This window comes from Martes martes, assembly GCF_963455335.1.
Source record: "Martes martes genome assembly, chromosome: 16".
NCBI classification, from domain to species: domain Eukaryota; kingdom Metazoa; phylum Chordata; class Mammalia; order Carnivora; family Mustelidae; genus Martes; species Martes martes.
The window spans coordinates 53571255-53588980 of record NC_137904.1 but is presented as its reverse complement, the minus strand read 5'-3'; the positions used below and the strand labels follow the sequence as shown (position 1 = coordinate 53588980).

At 51.6% G+C, this 17726-nt stretch overlaps 1 protein-coding gene across 1 annotated transcript in view; it reads left to right on the top strand.

Annotated features, from left to right (window-relative positions):
• Window positions 1-4388: 4388 nt before the first annotated feature.
• RGS9 (regulator of G protein signaling 9) overlaps window positions 4389-17726 on the top strand; it is a gene marked incomplete at both ends in the record, with an annotated part of 55030 nt that continues 41692 nt past the window's right edge. The window contains 2 exons of the mRNA XM_080827119.1: window positions 4389-4445; window positions 14759-14855. Coding sequence (XP_080683245.1) covers window positions 4389-4445; window positions 14759-14855 — 154 coding nt within the window. The remainder of the gene's footprint in view (window positions 4446-14758; window positions 14856-17726) is intronic.

The window sequence follows — 17726 nt, the reverse complement described above, 5'->3', positions numbered from 1 at the left end:
GCCTTTTCTCTTAATGTCATTTTAAAAAACCCCACAGTTCCAAATTTTCCATAGATATAAATATAAAATAATAACACCCTTCACCAGAAAGTAGCAGACGTCATTCATTCGAGAAAATTCCAGTGGGAGCTGGTCCATAGATAGACAGCAGGGTACCCCACAGAGTTGGGAGGAGAGTGGGGACAGCGCAAGGCACGGTTTTGTTCCATTTACCTGTTCATGCCTGGTGGTTCCTTGTGAAAGGTATGCTCTCTGGATACAGCCAGACAATGTAATTTTGGATTTTAAAAAAAGATAGAGGAGGGAGTTTTCATAAGACTGTGCTTTGTGAGGCGCCTGGGTGGCTCAGTGGGTTAAAGCCTCTGCCTTCAGCTCAGGTCATGATCCCAGGGTCCTGGGATTGAGCCCCGAGTCGGGCTCTTTGCTCAGCAGTGAACCTGCTTCCCTTCCTCTCTCTCTCTTCCTGCCTCTCAGCCTACTTGTGATCTCTGTCTGTCAAAAAAACCCAAAAAATAAGAAACAAAAAACTGTGCTTTGTGATGTACTGTACTTTTGATGACCCCCTAATGGGCCAAGATAATTTCTGAGCAATCCTTGCATGAGGAGGAGGCAGGGAACCTTCCAGAAAGGTTCTAAGTCTTCTTTTTCTTTCACACCCCCAGATCGAACAGCCAGGGTCACCAGGTGTGGCCAGCTTCCCGAGGTCTAAAATAGCTTCTTCGTAGAGAAGGTGAAAGTTCGGTGAGAAAGGGAGTATGGGTCTCACCCACACGTCACTTTATTACTCAACCAGAGCTGACCCGTGGGCGCACAGAGAGATTCTGTCCGGCTGGCCTGGTATGCTCACTATGGGAGAAAGACACCCTCCTCTGGTTTCCCTCCAAAATACGTTTTCATGAGCTATTGCCTCTCTAGCAGGTGCTGGGAAGAAACATTCATGCATGGAAGGTGGTTTTTTTTTTTTTCCTCTAAATGATTTGGTAGGATCACATATGTAATATACACTTGTAACAAATTCAAACAAGACAAAATTATATGAAATGCAAACAAGGGGTAGAAAAGGGCAGTGGCCCGGGAAGTCAAATGAGTTCGATGTGATTTCTGTCTGAGTCAGGGAGACATCTGTGCAGGTAGGGGAGGCGCTGTTACTGTTCAAAGTGCTTGGAGACACAAGATAAACTCTGAGAATGATCCTCTGGGCTTCTGAGTTATCAAAGACATTTAACACGTCATGCTGCTTCTTCGTGGTGTACCTACCCTCTGTCCCTCCCACCTCCTGAATCCTTTGCCCTCCCCTGTGTGCTCCAGGAGCCTGACCCTAACAGGTGCCTCACCCAGATTCCACTACCCCCTGGCTCCTGGTCACAACTAAGCAATGGGAGGCACCAGGAGGAGAGCAGGTCAGAGTGTTTAATCTCCTGGCATCCTATCTAGCCACGGCTGTGTCCCTCCAAGATGACAGCCCTGCAAGGCAGCCCCTCCACCAAGGCTCTGCCCACCAACCCCCCAAGCCCTTTATATCTGGATAATAGCAGTAGCTTCCATTATTAGTTGATCTCTGGGTGCCTTGACCTCTTTTAGGGTTTCCCTTAACCCCGTGTCCCCTCGAAGAAGACCCTTTGTGAAGTCTCTGCCAGGAAGTGGTCTGATACATCCATCATGTGGGAATGAGCTGTTGAAGATTCTGTCTCCCTTCCCAGGCTGGGACCTGCGAGCGTGGCTTTCTAAAGCCTGACTTCCTCAGCACTGTGAGCTGAACTGAACTGTTGAGCCGATCAGGGATATTTTACCGGGAGGTGACCTTAGACCTGGGTTTTAAAGGACACTGCCATATGGTTGACCACGTCACGGTGCCTCGATGAAGTTTATCCTACAGGGGACAAGGTTCAGGCCCATGTCAATGACACTGAATACTAGCCAGGGCAACATGACCCGTTTAGGGTCTGAATGACACCGAGAAGGAAGCCTTTGATGACAATAGAGACGATGATGATGGAATGCTCACCCACCTGAGTCATGGGAGGATTTCAGTTTTGTACCATGTCCCTCTACCATGTTGGAAGATAATCCTTGCTTTTGGGAGTCAATCCTTTTGTGGAGGTATGGTCTGTAGACTGGGTCATACTCCAATTCTAAGAGTACAGTTGGATGAGTTTCAACAAACTTATTTACCTGGGTTACCACCATACCTATTAAGATACAGAACATTTCTGTCACTCCAGAAAGTTCCCCTTACACCCCTCTCCATTTAATCCTTGACCCAAAGCCAACCATGTCTGATTCCTGCCCATGTCCCTCTAATCAATCTCCCAAGACCTTGCGTCCAATGCATTCCTCGCCACCCCCCTCAAACGATGTTAATCCTTGCCTCTGCGCCTATTCTTTTGCTGTTGTCTGATGTACCTGTGGCGATCCCTTTTTCCTTTAGGACTCCTCTTCCAGGATGTCTCCCTGATTTTCTCTTCCACTCATGGATAAGGTACTCTTCTACAAAGTTCTGTGTTCTATTGATGGGATCTCCATGATATATACATTCAGTTTATAACTTACTTTTGTTCAAGTATTCTTTCCCTCCATGAACCTGTGAGCTCCTCCAGACAGGGACTGGGTCATATTCTGCTCTAGCACAATGCGTGGCGTGCGATAGTCTGTTGTTTAAATGCGTAGGTGAATTAAATCAATTCTATTTTTCAGGACGCTGTCACTAAAGTCTTGACACCACATTATGCGTTAAGCCCCTTCGGTTGTGAGAAACAAAGACTCAAGCTACTTGGGAGGATTTGTGGAGATGGCACGTGCCCTTGGAAAGGCAGGGAGCCAGGTGAGCTCTGGGGACTTCTCAGTCAGCCTCACGGCCCCTCCTCTGTTCTCAGCCTATTGAGTTTCTTTGCTTCTTTTTCCAATGGGCTTTCTCTGCTCCACTTTCATTTCTGTGTTCCTTGTAACGTCACCTTGCACTTGGCCCCAGCTTTCTCTGGCCTTGTCTTTACCTCTGTCTGGCTCAAGCTGACATTTGTGAAGGTAATAATCTAGCAAGCTCATTTAAGCTTTTCAGATCCATATCATGGCCACAGCCTGAGCAGGAAGTGGCTGGTGGTTCTCATCCTCGGCATCCCTGGTCCAGTGAGCTAAGGGAGGGTGAGTCCCACCAAAATAAGGTTGCTCGGTGGGCAGGATCTGATAGAAGTGAAGGAGAAGACACTGGCATGCATTACGGAGTTTCGCCTATCTGATTCCTGAGCAAGAGCTCATGTATTTTTCCGGTTTTTGCTCCTGAAAAATTTAAGTTTTCTCCTCCTTGATTGCGGGAAAGCCACTTTTCTCCTTTCCCTTTAGGGTTTATAGAATCAAGGAACGTTGAAGGTGGAAGGAAACTCATAGTTCATCTGCTCCAGCATATCCCAGTGTGTGTTCTGTGTAAGTCCAGGCCCCAAAGACACTCCATTAAAAAAAAAAAGTCATATTTCAATAAGGATATTGGTTTGTAGTTCACACTAGGAACATAGTTCCCAGTGGCCTGGTTTGCTTAGTAGGATCTCTGGTCTTCTGCATGAATGGACACATGTTGGGTCCTGGATTTTCTAAAGTGAAAGGGAGTTGTGGACCCCTCTCAAAGGGGACCAGCCATGAAGCCCTTGAAATTGTTTGCAAACTTGAGCTGGTGTTGTGTTCCTTCCTTCCCTCCCCCTCCCCCTCTTTCATTAACCAACACCTCACCAAGCCACTTACAATTTGCTTCCCTAAACACTGCTAAACATTTGTTGAGGACCAAGCACTGTGTCACACATTTCCCCATTGCATGATATAGCAGCCCGTCCGTTGGATCGGACCATCCCATGTTTCATTTTTACCTTTCAGGTAAGAAACTGAGGCTTAGAATTTAAGAAACTTGCCCAAGGTTGTCCAGCTAGCTAGTGGCAGAGCTGGGATGGGAAAGACCATTTTTCCCACCGCGCTTATTAGTGAGGCCTCTTTGTCTCGCTTCTGCATATAACTCACTTCTGGCCCAGGTGAAAAGGCTGCTTTTTGCGACAGATCCTCCCACTCTCCGGGCCAGACCCACGCGGATCTCACCTGAGGCTCCGCGGGGTCCCGCCGGGACCAGACACCGCCCCCTGGCGGCAGGTGGCTGCCAGCGCAGGGCATGCTAATGAGCCCGCGGCGCGGCGCGCTGATTGGCTGGCGCGGATTCCAGCGGCTTTCCCGGGGCGGGGGCCAAGGCAGAGTAAAGGGGCGCCGCCGGCAGCAGCCGCCCCCGCCCCGCGCTCCGGGCCGCCCTCCTCCCCCGGGACGCCAGGGCGTGTGCGGGGCACGCGGGCGCCTTGGCCGGGGGCTTCCTCTCCTGCGCTCCGCTCTGCTTCTGGTGGTGCCTTCATCCAGGGTCCAGGATGACGATCCGACACCAAGGCCAACAGTACAGGCCGAGGATGGCCTTTCTGCAGAAGGTGAGCGCGGTCCGGTGCCCTGGGCCCCGGGGAGGTGCGCGGGGTCCCAACTCTGGGAAGTGTCCGCGGAGATGCTGGCGAGGCGCGGCGCGTGTGGCCGGAGTGGAGGGCATCCCTGTGGTCCGTCGGTGCTGCTTGGTGTTATTAAATGACTTATTTGCCTTGTGAGAGGGTGTGTGTGTGTGTGTGTGTGTGTGTGTGTGTTAAAGACTGTAATGATTAGGTTTCCACGTAACCTGTTCGTAGCGGGGAATCTGAAGCCAGGGGCGATGGTCCACTGAAAGCTGGAAAACAACCTGTTACTCTGGAGAGGAGGGTACCACAAGGCAGTTCAGCCAAGGCTGTGTCAGATTACAGACAGAATCCTGATAGTCTCATAAGATTCCCAGATGTTGCATTTGACATTTTTGCTATTTTTCTAATCCCCAGTTGCAGTATTTTTAAGTCGGAGTGTGTGTGGTGTGTACACATAGACCACAAAAATGGTGCGATTTGTAGGATAAAGGGACACCCCGCTCTCAGAGCCCCTAGATTCCTCATTCAAGTGTGTGTATTTGTGTATCTTGGGTCTGTCTGTGTTGGCAGCAGAAGTCAGAGCCTTTCCTTTCCATTTCAAAGGCTTTCTCAGACCAAGTGGCCAGGCACAGGGTATCCAGCCCGTGGACACTTGGGATGCGGCATGCACCTTGTGGGGTGATGTGTTGGGTTCCGACTGGCTCATTTTTTTGTTCTGGGCTTTTGAGGTAACTAGCGTCAGAGAAGATAGATAAAGGATTAGGTCCCAGGTCACTTGCCCAGCCTTCACCCCATCTGCAGCCATTTCACACAGTGCAGTGTCCCCCTTTTCGGCTTATCTTGTTGAGTAGAATTAGCTGAATGCTTTGTGACAATTAAGAGCCCTGCCTTGAGCCCTTGGAGCTCAGCAGACTGGTGTAGTTGGGGACCAAGTGTCCTGATTTGACCAGGACTTTCAGTGCTAACACCTGGACAGTCCCAGGCACAATGGAGATAGTTGGTCCCACGTGGACCACCTCCTTCAAGAAGCTCGTGAACATTCCAGGTGGCTGAGGTGTGAGGGTCATCCAGAAAAAGAAGCCTTAGAGCCTGTGTTGCAAACAGCTTCCTAAAAGCAGAAGAAACCCCTTAACGCTGATATCTGAAAGCCATAAATCATCTTCTAGGATCCCCCGGGACTGCCTTTGTCTCCCAGACAGGGCAGCTCTGGCTTGGAGGCTCAGAGAGCAACGGTCTGGAGACATTCTGTTTTCTGAATCTCGACACTCTTTTCCATCATGACTGTTACCTGGTAGATTTTCCTCTCTTGGCCAGGTCTTCTGACTGGTGTCTTGGTTTCCAGCCTCCCTCCGCACACCCCAGCCTGCCTATCTCCACGGTATGCTTCATAAACACATTGCTTTTTCTTTCTTAAGCTAATGCTGATCTCCTCAGCCTAAAACCCTCCCCTGGCTTCCCACGTTCACAGGATCAAGTACAACCCGCTCCGCCCAGGCATTCGGGATCCTGCTTTGACCTGTCTCTCTGTCCCTCCCACCGACCTGCCCTCCAGGGAAACAAAATAAAGCAGCCACAGTCCTCAATGGGGCGTTCACCTCAATGTCCTCCCTATCTTTCTAGGAACTCTGCGCCCTTTCATACCTCAGGCTCCTCTCCTGGGAAAGCTCGTTCTCTCCTCCTCACCTGCCAACTTCCCACTCCTCCGCTGGGAAGGCCGGTTCTCCCCAGCCCCTGGAGCCGAGCCACTTCCTTTGCTGCCCACAGACTCTGCCCACACCCCCTGGACTGCTCTTTCCCTTTGCCTTGTTGGGAGGGCCTGCTTGTCTATGTATTCTGAGGTCCCCAGTCAGGTCCCAGAGCTCCCCAGAGCCGGTCTCAAGAGCCCTGCCGGGGGGGGGGTCGGGAGGGGGGTCCTGCATGCTGAGCCCGCTGAACTGGATGCTTGGGGTTCTGGAGGAGGATCCAGACCAAAGGAACGTGAACATGGGTGCAGTGTCATTCACCACTCACTCGAGGAGTATTCGACGAAATATTCAGTGAATGTTTATAAAGTGTGCTGTGTCCCCGTCATGGGGGCATGCGTGTCCACAAAGACAGACATGATCATCACCATTTACAGAGAAGGAAACCGAAGGTGAGAAAGCGGGCTTGCCCCAGTCATATAGCCACTAAGGGGTGGAACCAGGAAAAACAGGACTGACCGTCATCTGTCGCCAAAGGCAATACTATGCTGTGAGCTTGGGTGGAGAGGAGGTTGTGGGAAGGCCTGACTTGGATGCTTGGGGGCCGTGCAGCTGAGAGCGAAGGATAAGTGGGTGTTATCGGCAGAGAGAAAGAAGGACGTTCCAGGCAGAGGGAACGGTGTGTGCTCAGTGTGTGTGTGACACGCGGTGGGCCGCTCCCTGTGGCTGCTGGACCTGTGGCCTCCTGTGCCAGGGCTGGCCTGTCCCCTCTGTGATTACCAGATCACCATCCCCGCCAGTACCAGTCACTGCTGTCCTTGAGAAGCACCGTGGCATTGGCTCTCATGGTGCCGCATGGAGCAGCCTTCTGTTGGATGCTGTGCTTTCTGGTGTGGCTTCTGGCGTCTGCGTTTGCTTGGGAAGGGAGTGCAGAAACAGAACTATTAGGAGGTGTGGGCAGAACAGGGTATCTTTTGCTGTGTCCTTCTTTCATTCACCATGATACGTAACTGTGCCCTTATCTGCCTGGGGTGAGGGAATCAGGACAGGTGTCACAAGGGGGCCTCGCAACGGAGTTGAGGTACAAGAAATTCGTTTTCTTTGCCAGGAGGATGGGAAGATGAGCGACTGTTGGGGCAGATACACAACAGACATGTCGAACCCCACGCTGCTGCGGGAGAGCTATCCGGGGCTGGGAGAGCGGGCAGCTGTCGGGTGCTAAGGCTTCTAATTCAGAAGGGCCCAGACCTGGGGGCTTTGGATGCCTCGTGCTGAGGAGTTAGAGTCTTTCTGCATTCAGTGAGAAGCCTTTGGATGTTTTTGTTTTGTTTTGTTTTTAAAGATTTTATTTATTTGACAGAGATCACAAGTAGGCAGAGAGGCAGACAGAGAGAGAGACAGCGGGAAGCAGGCTCCCCGCCGAGCAGATAGCCCGATGCGGGACTCGATCCCAGGACCCTGAGATCATGACCTGAGCCAAAGACAGCGGCTTAACCCACTGAGCCACCCAGGCGCCCCAGCCTTTGGATGTTTTAAAATGAGTCGGTTTCTGTGCTAGAGGGATGATTCTGGTTCGAGGGTCCGAGTGCTTCTCTGCGCTGGCTGGCCTTACAACAGATTGACACCAAGTCCCCATCCTTTGAGTTTCTGATTTTCTTACCAGGTAATTAACTTATTAAGTGCCGTAGAGTCCAAGCATTGGTGACTTAAAAAAAAAAAAAAAAAAACTTCCAGGGGATTTGACTGTACCGTCGAGCTAAAGGATCCTGGGGACGTTTGCCAACACCTGGAGACATTTGGGGTTGTCACACCTGGAGACGACGGTGCAGGTGGTATCCAGCGGGGAAGGGCAGGGGTCCTGCTAGCTGTCCCTCAATGCACAGGGCAGCTGGTCCACCAATGAAGAATGGTCTGAACCCAGATGTCAGCAGTGCTGCGGGGGGGGGGGGGACCCTGGTCTGGAGGGATGGTACACGGGGGCTGGAGTTGTGCCAGTAGAAAGGCACGTGGCAGGAAGGCAGAGCCTGATGGTCCAGAGGGGAGGGAGGAAGGTCCCATGAGTCAGGATTTAGAGGGCAGGTAAGACACACCTCAGAAGCAAAAGCAGAGTCAGCGGAAGTTGGCTGCTGTTGTCTGGGGCCATCTAGAATGCTTCCCGGGCCTTTGACCAAGGTGGGAAGGGCAGGACTTGGGGAAAGACCCCTGAGTACCAACGAGGGTATGCAGCTCACGAGGGTGTGTGAGATGGCAGGGTGAGGTGGCGGGGGTGTCACCTGGCCTCTGTGTGGCCGGGTCGGTTAACAGGGACACCTTCCTGTCTGTTAGCAAAACAGCCTGGTGGTTCTGGATCACTCTGACCCTCTTTGTACAGAGAAGGGCTGATTAGTCTCATCCCCCTGGGAGCCTTCTCCGGCTTGAAGGAAAATTCCAGCCCCAGAGATCTTGCACGGTGACTGACAGTTCCTTAATGTGAGGAGCGGCGTGGGCGTGGACGGTGGGATGTTGGGGCGTCGAAGCCACCGTGTCTGCTCCTCTGGGATGTCGGGGTTCCCTGGCACGCCCACAGTCACACCGCAGCACGTTGGCTTCTGAGAGCAGAAATGTGGGGCCCGCACCCCCCATCCTCACCGCTGTCCCCCAACACGGGGTCCCAGGCGGCCCGGCGCGGCCTGGCTGTGCGGCGTGTGTTTGTGCCTGGAACGAGATTTGGCTGAATCTGGTTGGGAGTGGGCCTTGACATTTGATGGTGGGGAAGGCCGGCCTCGGCCTCAGCTCCCGGGGACGCCCACGGGACACCAGGGGGAGGTGTGAGAGTTGGCAGCCTTTTGGAGTAGAAAGGCCAGGGCTTCTCGCTGGCTCTCTGGAGAACTTGGAAATGGTTGGGATTCTCTCCTCTCTGCGATGGGTGAGAGGTTTTTCTCTTGGGGTGGATGATAGGGCGCAGTCTACTCTTTTGGGGGGGGCGCCATGACAAAGTACCACGGGCTCTGTGGCTTAAACAACAGGATGTGATTTCCTCACAGCTCTGGAGGCTAGAAATCCGAGACCAGGGGTCGGTAGGGCTGGTTTCCTCAGAGGCCTCTCTCCTTGGCTCCTGACGACGGGCTGCCTTCTCCCTGTGTCCTCACATGGCCTTGCCTGTGTCCTAATCTCCTCTTCTCATGAGGACACAGTCATATTGGATCGGGGCCCACCTCATGACCTCATTTTACTTAAATGGCCACTTTATGACCCTCTCCCCAAATACACTCACATTCTGAGGTACTGGGGGTTAAGTCTTCAGCATACAAATTTGGGGGTGGGGGACACAGTTCGGCCCATAACAGAGTCTCTCAGTGTCTCCTTGTGTGACTGGGGAGGCCCCTCAGAGGGATTTGTGTGAGGAAAGTTCTAAGGAAAATTGATCGGAACCGCACCGGGCTGAACGCCCTCGATATGTTCCCGAGGTTCATGTGATGCTCCCTCCTCCCACTGGCCCTTCTTTTCTGTGAACGGTGACACACCTGCTGGAGAGAAATGTGACTCCCCTCATTGTGTTTTTAAAATAACTCTCATTATTCCTCCCCTGAAGATTATTTTCAAACTCTTTATAACTAGATTTTTTTTCCCCCTTAACATGAAGAGACGGGATCCAATCCGCGGACTTTCTCTTGGAGGGACTCCGAATTCTCACTCTTAAGGCAATTTCTTTTCCTTCTCCAACATCTGGGCCCCCTGTTTCTAGGAAACATGGCTGTTTCATCCAAAAAATGTTTGAACAAATATGGGATTTCATCTGGCAGCGAATGGGGGAAAGGGGAGACCTAAGCCCGCTCCTTACTTCTTGGAGTAGCCTGTACATTTGCGGAAGGAGTGACCCTCACCACCTGTGGCCTCTTGGTCCCCGGTGTCCAGGAGAAGTGCTGGGCTTGCCCCTTTGCTCCCTCCCTCACTGCTACAGGCTCTGGGCTGACGCAGTGGCCAAGATGCTGCCGGGCACTGACCTTGCAGAAGGCCAAGAATGGCAGCTCTGAATGGAGCCGAAAGGGATAGTTTCTGTTCCCAGACAATCTGTGAGCCAAGAATGTATCTGGGCAGGTGCAACAGGCCCTCAGCCTTGCTCCCCTGCGTGACCCCTCTCCTCCAGGGCAGCGGGGTCAGTCTTTGTCTATCATTCTTTTTAAAATTGTATTTTATTGAGTGAAGAACACTTGCTGTGAGTATCTACCCCCTTAAATTTTGGAGTGCACAAACCGTATGGCAGAGCCGGTCTCTAGAGCGGCATCACCGGCTTCACCTCGCTTAGCTGAAACCCGATGCTTGTCGGCTGGCCACGCCCCATTTCCCTTCCCCCAACCCCTGGCACCGCCTTCCCACTCTTGGATTCTGTGAATTTAGAGACCCCACCGAAGTGGGATCATGCAGTCCATCTGTGAATGGCTGGTCGCACTTGGCAAAATGTTCTCTGTAGCAGAATGTTCTCCGGGTTTGTCCTTATTGTGGTGACCGTATTGTTGCAGTTTCCTTCTTTTTAAAGGCGGACTAATGTTCCACCGTCTGTCTCTGCCCCATTTTACTTCTTCCTTTGTTGACGGACCTTTCGGCCGTTCGCCTGTCTTGGCTGCCGTGAACGTGGCGGAGCTAATATCTCTTCGAGATCCCGATTTCAAGTCTTTTCAGTATACACCCAGGAGTGGGATTGCCGGTCATTCTGTTTTTAATTTTTGGAGGAACCTTCGTCCCATTTTCCGTAGCAGCTGCACCGTCTGGCTTTCCCACCAAACAATGCACAAGGGTTCCAAGTTCAATCTCTTCACTTTCCCGCGTAGAGAAGCCCTGGCCGTCTCAGACCATCGCTCCCTTGGAGTACAACTCCATCCTCACCGTCTGGGAAGATCCCATCCACCCTCTGGGCACAGTTTTTGGAGATCTTCTCAGCCGTCCTTGTCGTCTCTTGGGTCTCTTGGGGTCAGCACCTTCCCCTTTATTTGGTGCCGAATTCAGCCCGCCCTCGCTGTCTACTGAGTAGTCTGTGCGTAGCACCGTGCTAAGTGCTCTACACGCTTAATCTCGGATAATCTCCGTGACATCCCTCTGATGATACAGGTGCTATTGTCATCTCTGTTTTACAGAGAAATGAGTCTTAGTGACATTTAGGAATTTACCTAGCTTCTACATTGAGCAGGGATTTGAACCGGGCTTTTTCTGCATCCAGATCTCTAGCATTTACCTTAGTTAACTTTTTATTTTCAGACAAACGTCTTCCCAGTTCTCTGGGGACTTGGAGTATGTCTTCCGCCTTGTTGTACCACACTCCCCATATACAAAATGCAATGCACTTAAGCATGCTCAGTAAGTACGTGTTTAATATTTGAACAGTGAGGAGAGCGGGGTTTTTATTCACACAGGCCTCTAAACACAGCCCCGCATGCAAAGTTCCAAAGATGCATTAATTATACAAAAGCTACTAATATGAATGATTCTAACCATAAGCACGAACATGAATCTCTCCTGATAAAGTATGTATCTTTTTTTATTATGAAAGATTTTATTGGAGAGAGAGAGTAGGGTGAGGGGAGAGAGGCGGATGGAGAGGGAGAGGCAGACTCCCTGCTGAGTGGGGAGTCCGACACTGGGCTCGATCCCTGGACCCCGGGAGCACCATCTGAACTGAAGGCAGATGCTTAACTGACTGAGCCACCCAGGCGCCTTAATGAAGTCTATATCTTTATGAGTATATAATATGTCTGTCCCTATAAAGCATTTTTACACAAGTACTTAATGAGATTCTAAGAAATTACAAAAGTATGTCAATTACCTGGGCACAGACTGTCACCGTCCCCATTTTACAGTAGAGAAAGGACGTTTGGAGAGGTTCAGTGAAATCCCACCGTGGGCAGAGAAAGGAAGCCCCATGGAGCTGTGAGATTTCTTTTCTCTTTGGGTTTCTTTTCTTTGTACCACAGCCACGGAGCAACGTCCAAAAGGACTGGTAATCGTAAAGTGTTGCACGGAGCAAGGGGATGTTATTTTATTTAAAAGCCGGAGAATAATGGTAAGATAACCAAGTTAGTTAAATTGAGGGGAAGTGGGTGAATCACTGACCTGTTTTGGTTTGGGTAGTGGCTGGAACGTGGACGGGTTGGGTTGGATATAGCCTCCACTGGATATAGCCAGCTGTAGGCAGGAGAGGGTTTCTGGACAGAGAAGGACGGGAAAGGTTTTCCTTCCTACTTGGCCATTCGTGTTCTGTTTCTGTTCCTGCTCTCCCTGGAGCCTGGAATGCTCTGGCCCACCATTTCCCCCCCTTTCTGGTGCCCGATTCCTATTTATTTTTTTTTTTAAGATTTTTAAATTTATTTATTTGACAGACAGAGACCACAAGTAGGCAGAGCAGCAGGCAGAGAGAGAGGGGGAAGCAGGCTCCCCGCTGAGCAGAGAGCCCAATGCGGGGCTCGATCCCAGGACCCTGGGATCATGACCTGAGCCAAAGGCAGAGGCTTTAACCCACTGAGGCACCCAGGTGCCCCCTATTCATTTTTTTTTAAGAATCATTCCAGGAGTCGCCGCTCCTAACCCTCTCCTGGCGCTGTTGTGTTCTCATGATACCCTGCACTCACCTTTGTCACTGTACCTCCCATGTTGTCCCATAATATCCTGGCACCAGTGAGCTCCTTGGGCTCGGGGACCACATCGCCTTATCTTTGGTTTTCCAGAGTGACTGCCTGGTTGTTGAATGACTCACTGACCACGGCAAGCGCACGGCAGGCAGGGAGATGCGTGGAAACCTCGGATACGGGAGGCTTTGTCAGTGTCAAGAGACACTGACAACGTTGACAAGAGACACACCTGGGTTGTCTTTTTTTTTTTTTTTTTCCAACTGTGCCTCCCCATCCAGTTTGTTTGAAAATACCCTTCAGTTGATTTTACTTCCCTTTGATTTTTTTCAAGTGAGAAACTGTTTTTTATTAATAAAATTCAAAAAATAAAGAGCACGAGGGCCATCCTTGTGGCTGTCGTCCTGCAGTCTCTCTCCCTTGAGGGACTCTCTGGCTCTCTTTGCGTCAACTCTCTCTCCGAGGCTCATGACTAAATTGTCTCTCTGACCCTTATCTCTTTCGCACTTGGGATGTTCATTTCCCATCCCCTGCCAGATGCCGTGGGGAGCTCGGTCAGCATTCCAAAGCAGAATCCTTTGCTTTCGGAAGGTGCTCCTTCTTTGGCACATCTACATTTTCTATTCTGGGAACCGGCAGCTCCGATCATGGGAGTTAGAAACTTTGCCACCCTCACTGAACAAGTCAATCACTTGCAAGTACAGTTCACTCGAGTTAACTAGGGCTCTAAAGCGGTGCCTTCCTCTCACCCCTGCCATTGCTTTCATTTACATATTAACTCAGGCGCCAGCTGCTTATTAAGTACCAGCTACGTGGCCATGGCCATGGCCGTGGCCGTGTCCAGCATCGTGCCAGCGCGCATGATAACAGCATCAGACCGTGAGAGACAGGAGACCTGCCCTTGAAGAGTTTACTGTCTAGGAAAAAGGAGACACATAATAAACAATGTAATCGAGAGGCAGATAATTGTTACAGATATATGTTAACATATATATGTTGCAGGGTGAGTGCTCTTGAAAAAGCAAGGAGGGGATCGGGAATGCCACGGATAGAGTTCAAGGTCGTAGTGTTAAGTAGGATGGTCATGGCTGGCCTCCTGAGCATGTTAGCAGAAGAAGGTGGTGAGTGAGTTCGTTACATAGGGAAGGGCCGTCCAGGCCCAAGGAATTGTCCTGGAGCAGGAGGCTGGGATGGTCAGGGAGCAGCAAGGTGACCAGGGTGGCTGGATCAGCGGGAGCCACGTGGGTGGTGGTAGGAAGAGAGTCGGGGAGGAAGGGGTCCCCACCACGTCGACCCGTTGGGGAACTTTGCCATTGCCTCTGAGTGGAATGGCCCCTGCAGGGTTTTGAGCAGAGGAGTGACATCTTCTAAAATAATTGGAGGAGTCTTTCTGGCTGCTCTCCCGAGAAGGAGGAGAAGTGGCAAGGGGGGAGACAGACCCACCATTGCTTGCTGGGACCATTGCAGTATCTTCAAATGGACCTCCCCTCTTTCCGTCTCCTTGGCAACCTTCCTCATACCTCAGCATCTTCTCTGTCATGGGCCACTTTCCCCAAGCCTGGGCTGAATCACGCCACTGCCCAGCGGTCACTGCGGGAGCCAGATGCACGCTCCGGGAATGGCATCTGAGGCCCGTTGTGATCTGGCCCCAGCTGCTTTTCTTGCTTTGTTGTCCGTCCCTCTCTCGCCCTGGCCTCTAGCTCCTGTGTCTTCTCACTTTCTGTCCAGCAAAATCCTCGTTTCCCACGTCTCCCCTTTTCCTCTGAGCTTGTACAGAATCTCCAAGCCGGAGCACACTTCTCTGAGCTCCCGCACCCAGCCGGGGGGTTTGTGTCTGTGAACTGCACGCCGAACCTGGTTGTGTTGCGATCTCTCAGGGTCCATCCGGGTCACAAGCTCCTGATGGTCAGCTCCCTGCATTCCTCTCAGCATCTCTTGCTCCCTCCGTAGTGCAGAGAGGGGCCTTGCCTGGCTTTTGGAACAGCTCTGATTAGCTAATGTTCTCGGTTCTGTTTTGCAGATCGAAACCCTGGTGAAGGACATGCAGAACCCGGAGACGGGGGTCAGGATGCAGAACCAGAAGGTTCTGGTCACCAGTGTCCCCCACGCCATGACAGGTAATGCATCTCGTGACTTGGTCTTGGCCTGGAACTGTCCACACGCAGGGGCTGACGATCTATACAGCCCAAGGTCCAAGGGCAGCCCACGGCCAGTGCTTGTGCATAAAGCTTTATTGGAGCACATTCACATCCCTAATTTTTCTAAAAAATATTTTATTTATTTATTTTTGAGAGAGAGAGCGCGAGAGTGAGCATGAGTGTGGGGGGGGGGGCAGAGGCAGAGGGAGAAGCAGGCTCCCTGTTGAGCAGCGAGCCCGATGTGGGGCTCGATCCCAGGACCCTGGGGGTCATGACCTGAGCTGAAGACAGAGGCTTAACTGACTGAGTGACCCAGGTGCCCCCACGTCCTTCTTTACATATTGTCTTTGGCTGCTTTTATGCTATAATGACAGAGTTAGGTAGTTGTACAGAGACTGAATTATGACCCACAAAACTGAGAATATTTACAGCCTTTTACAGAGGGAATTTGCTGATTCCTGGACCACAGGCTCCTTCTGAGGAAGGGTTCAGAAAGGAAAGGAGAAAAGGAATCCATAGGTCACTTTGTGAAGCCATCCCTCCCAGGAGGTCATTTAAAAAGCTTGTGCTGCCATTTTCTGTTTGCCCGGTTTTCATGAAATCAGGTAGTATTAAAAAAAATACCCTTTGGCAGAAAAAAAATGTGGTCTTTGCTCTACCCGTTCCTGATTCTTTTTGACACCCTTCTTAACCACGCCACGGGGACGGCACCAGTGTCTCTTTCCTCTGGATGTGGAGCATCATTTGAGGCTATCGGCAGACCCTTCTGACTGAACCGCAGAATAAGAATGATTTTGGATAAATGCGTTGCATGTGTTTGATGATTTTGGTCTTTCAGTAGAGAGTATGTTTCCTACTGAGACCTATTGTCTGCCGAAACAGCTTCTCAAAGCACTAGCCAGGGACTCGCCACCCTGCCCCACTCTTTGCGAACCCTCTCTCTCTTCCTCACCATAGCCTGACTGTCTTTCACTCAAGGTGCTCTGGTCTTGGCCGAGGCAAGCTGGACGACAGTGTCCCCCTGTTTCCCTTTCTGTCTGCTTGGAAGAAGGCGTGTCTCCATCTTTTTTCCCTTGAGTGGAAGCGACAGAAAACCAGCCTGGCTTTTGGAAGCAAAACAGCGGTTGATCGGAATGGGACAGAATAGCTCACAGAAGGAAAGGAAACTCTGACCAGCTACCCTGGGGAAAGGCTGGGAACCTGAGTCGCACAGGTGCCCAAAGAGTGGGGATTGACGGGCAGACGTCTCAGGGTGGCTCTGCGTTCCCCCGACATTTAAGATGTACTTGCGGCGATTCTTCTCGAAGGCGTCCCTGGCCCCTCCCCTCTCCATTTCTGGTTGTCCTTACCTCCAGCCTGAATTCTCCATGGGATTGGAAAGCCCTCAAGGGGAGATATGTTGTCCTGCTCACCTGGGTGACTCCCATGCTCAGCCTAGCTGTTAGGGTGGCGGTTTAATAGAAGGTTCTTGAATGTGCGAGTCTGTGCGGGTCTAGCACCGAGCGAGGAGTACTGGCCGTGGAGTCAGTTACCCTGGGATTGGCTCCTTCGGGTGCCTCTTTCAAGCTGTGTAGCCCTTGTCTTAATCATCTCATTTTAAAAGCAGGAATAGCAACCCCTGGGGAAGAGAATGACTGTGGGAATTCAGTGGGATGGTACTGAGCACGTGGTCAGCGGGCATGGAAGCTTGACCTGTGGCGATAGCTGGTGACTTCCTACACTGTATCACTTAACGCTCACGATCAAGTTCAGGGTTGATGGGACCATCTGCTTTTTGCAGACAAGAGTTTTCAGCCACTGGTATCCCTGTCACTAAACGAGCACATGGCTGAGCTTGGATCTGACCCCAGCAACGTGACCCCAGTGTCCATCCCTGACCCACGGTCTGTGTGCATAAGCTACTTTCTCTCCTTGCACACAGGGCGCACTTGGCTCCTGGGTTCGGGTGAGGCCGCCCAACCGCCATGTTTTCTCTTGTTCGTCCTGTGGGTGAATTTCAGCTGCCTTCGCAACAGGGCTCAGGTTGAAGCCTTGGGTCCTGCGTCAGCGCTGATACAAGCTAACTGGGTAATCAGCACCCAGCTCCTCGGATGGATGGAGCTGGATGCCTGGGATGGCAGGTGACCCAGGACTTCTGGGGAGGAAGGCGGCTGACGTGGGAGCCTGCCGCACCGTTACACAGAAGACCACGTGATGAGAAGCTGGTGGCCCTGTAATCTTATTTGGTCTATTTTAGGAAGCAGTCAAGTGGATGAGAAAACCCTCAGCTCCTTGGTGGAGAGCACGGGTCCAGCTGCTGCCTGCCTGGGTTCTCTCTGTCTCTCGGTCTGCATACCTCTGAGCAGCATTCGAGGAGACCCCGGGGAGAAAGTCTAAGACCCCCAGTCCTAGCTAGGAGTTGATGTGGGATTTTAGATGAAGAGTTTTGCTTTAGAACAGCCAACCAGGGTTGAATAAAACTGAGAGCGACAGACGAGAGCCCACCGGGAGCAGTAACGTTGGGCATGTGGGCATAGACAGAGGTCACGTCTGGACACTTGTGCCCCAGGACACTGGGGGGGAAGATAAGAATTGTGGGTTGTCCATCTTTAGCCATGCCCTGGGCAGGTAATGAAGCCCAGAGAGTGTATGAGTGGGTCGTAAGGGCTCCCGGAGCCCGGAAGAAATGCCTCTTCCCTTCCGCTGAGGAAGGAATTATTTGGAACAGTCTAGCCACAAGGACACAGGCAGTGGCATCTCAAATCCCAGGTCCTTCTTCTCTCTATGTTCTGTGAGCCAGTTCCCATGCAATCAGGGCCAAGCTTGGCCTTTGTAAAGCAGGCTGAACTTGCTGGAAAATGTGGTCATTGG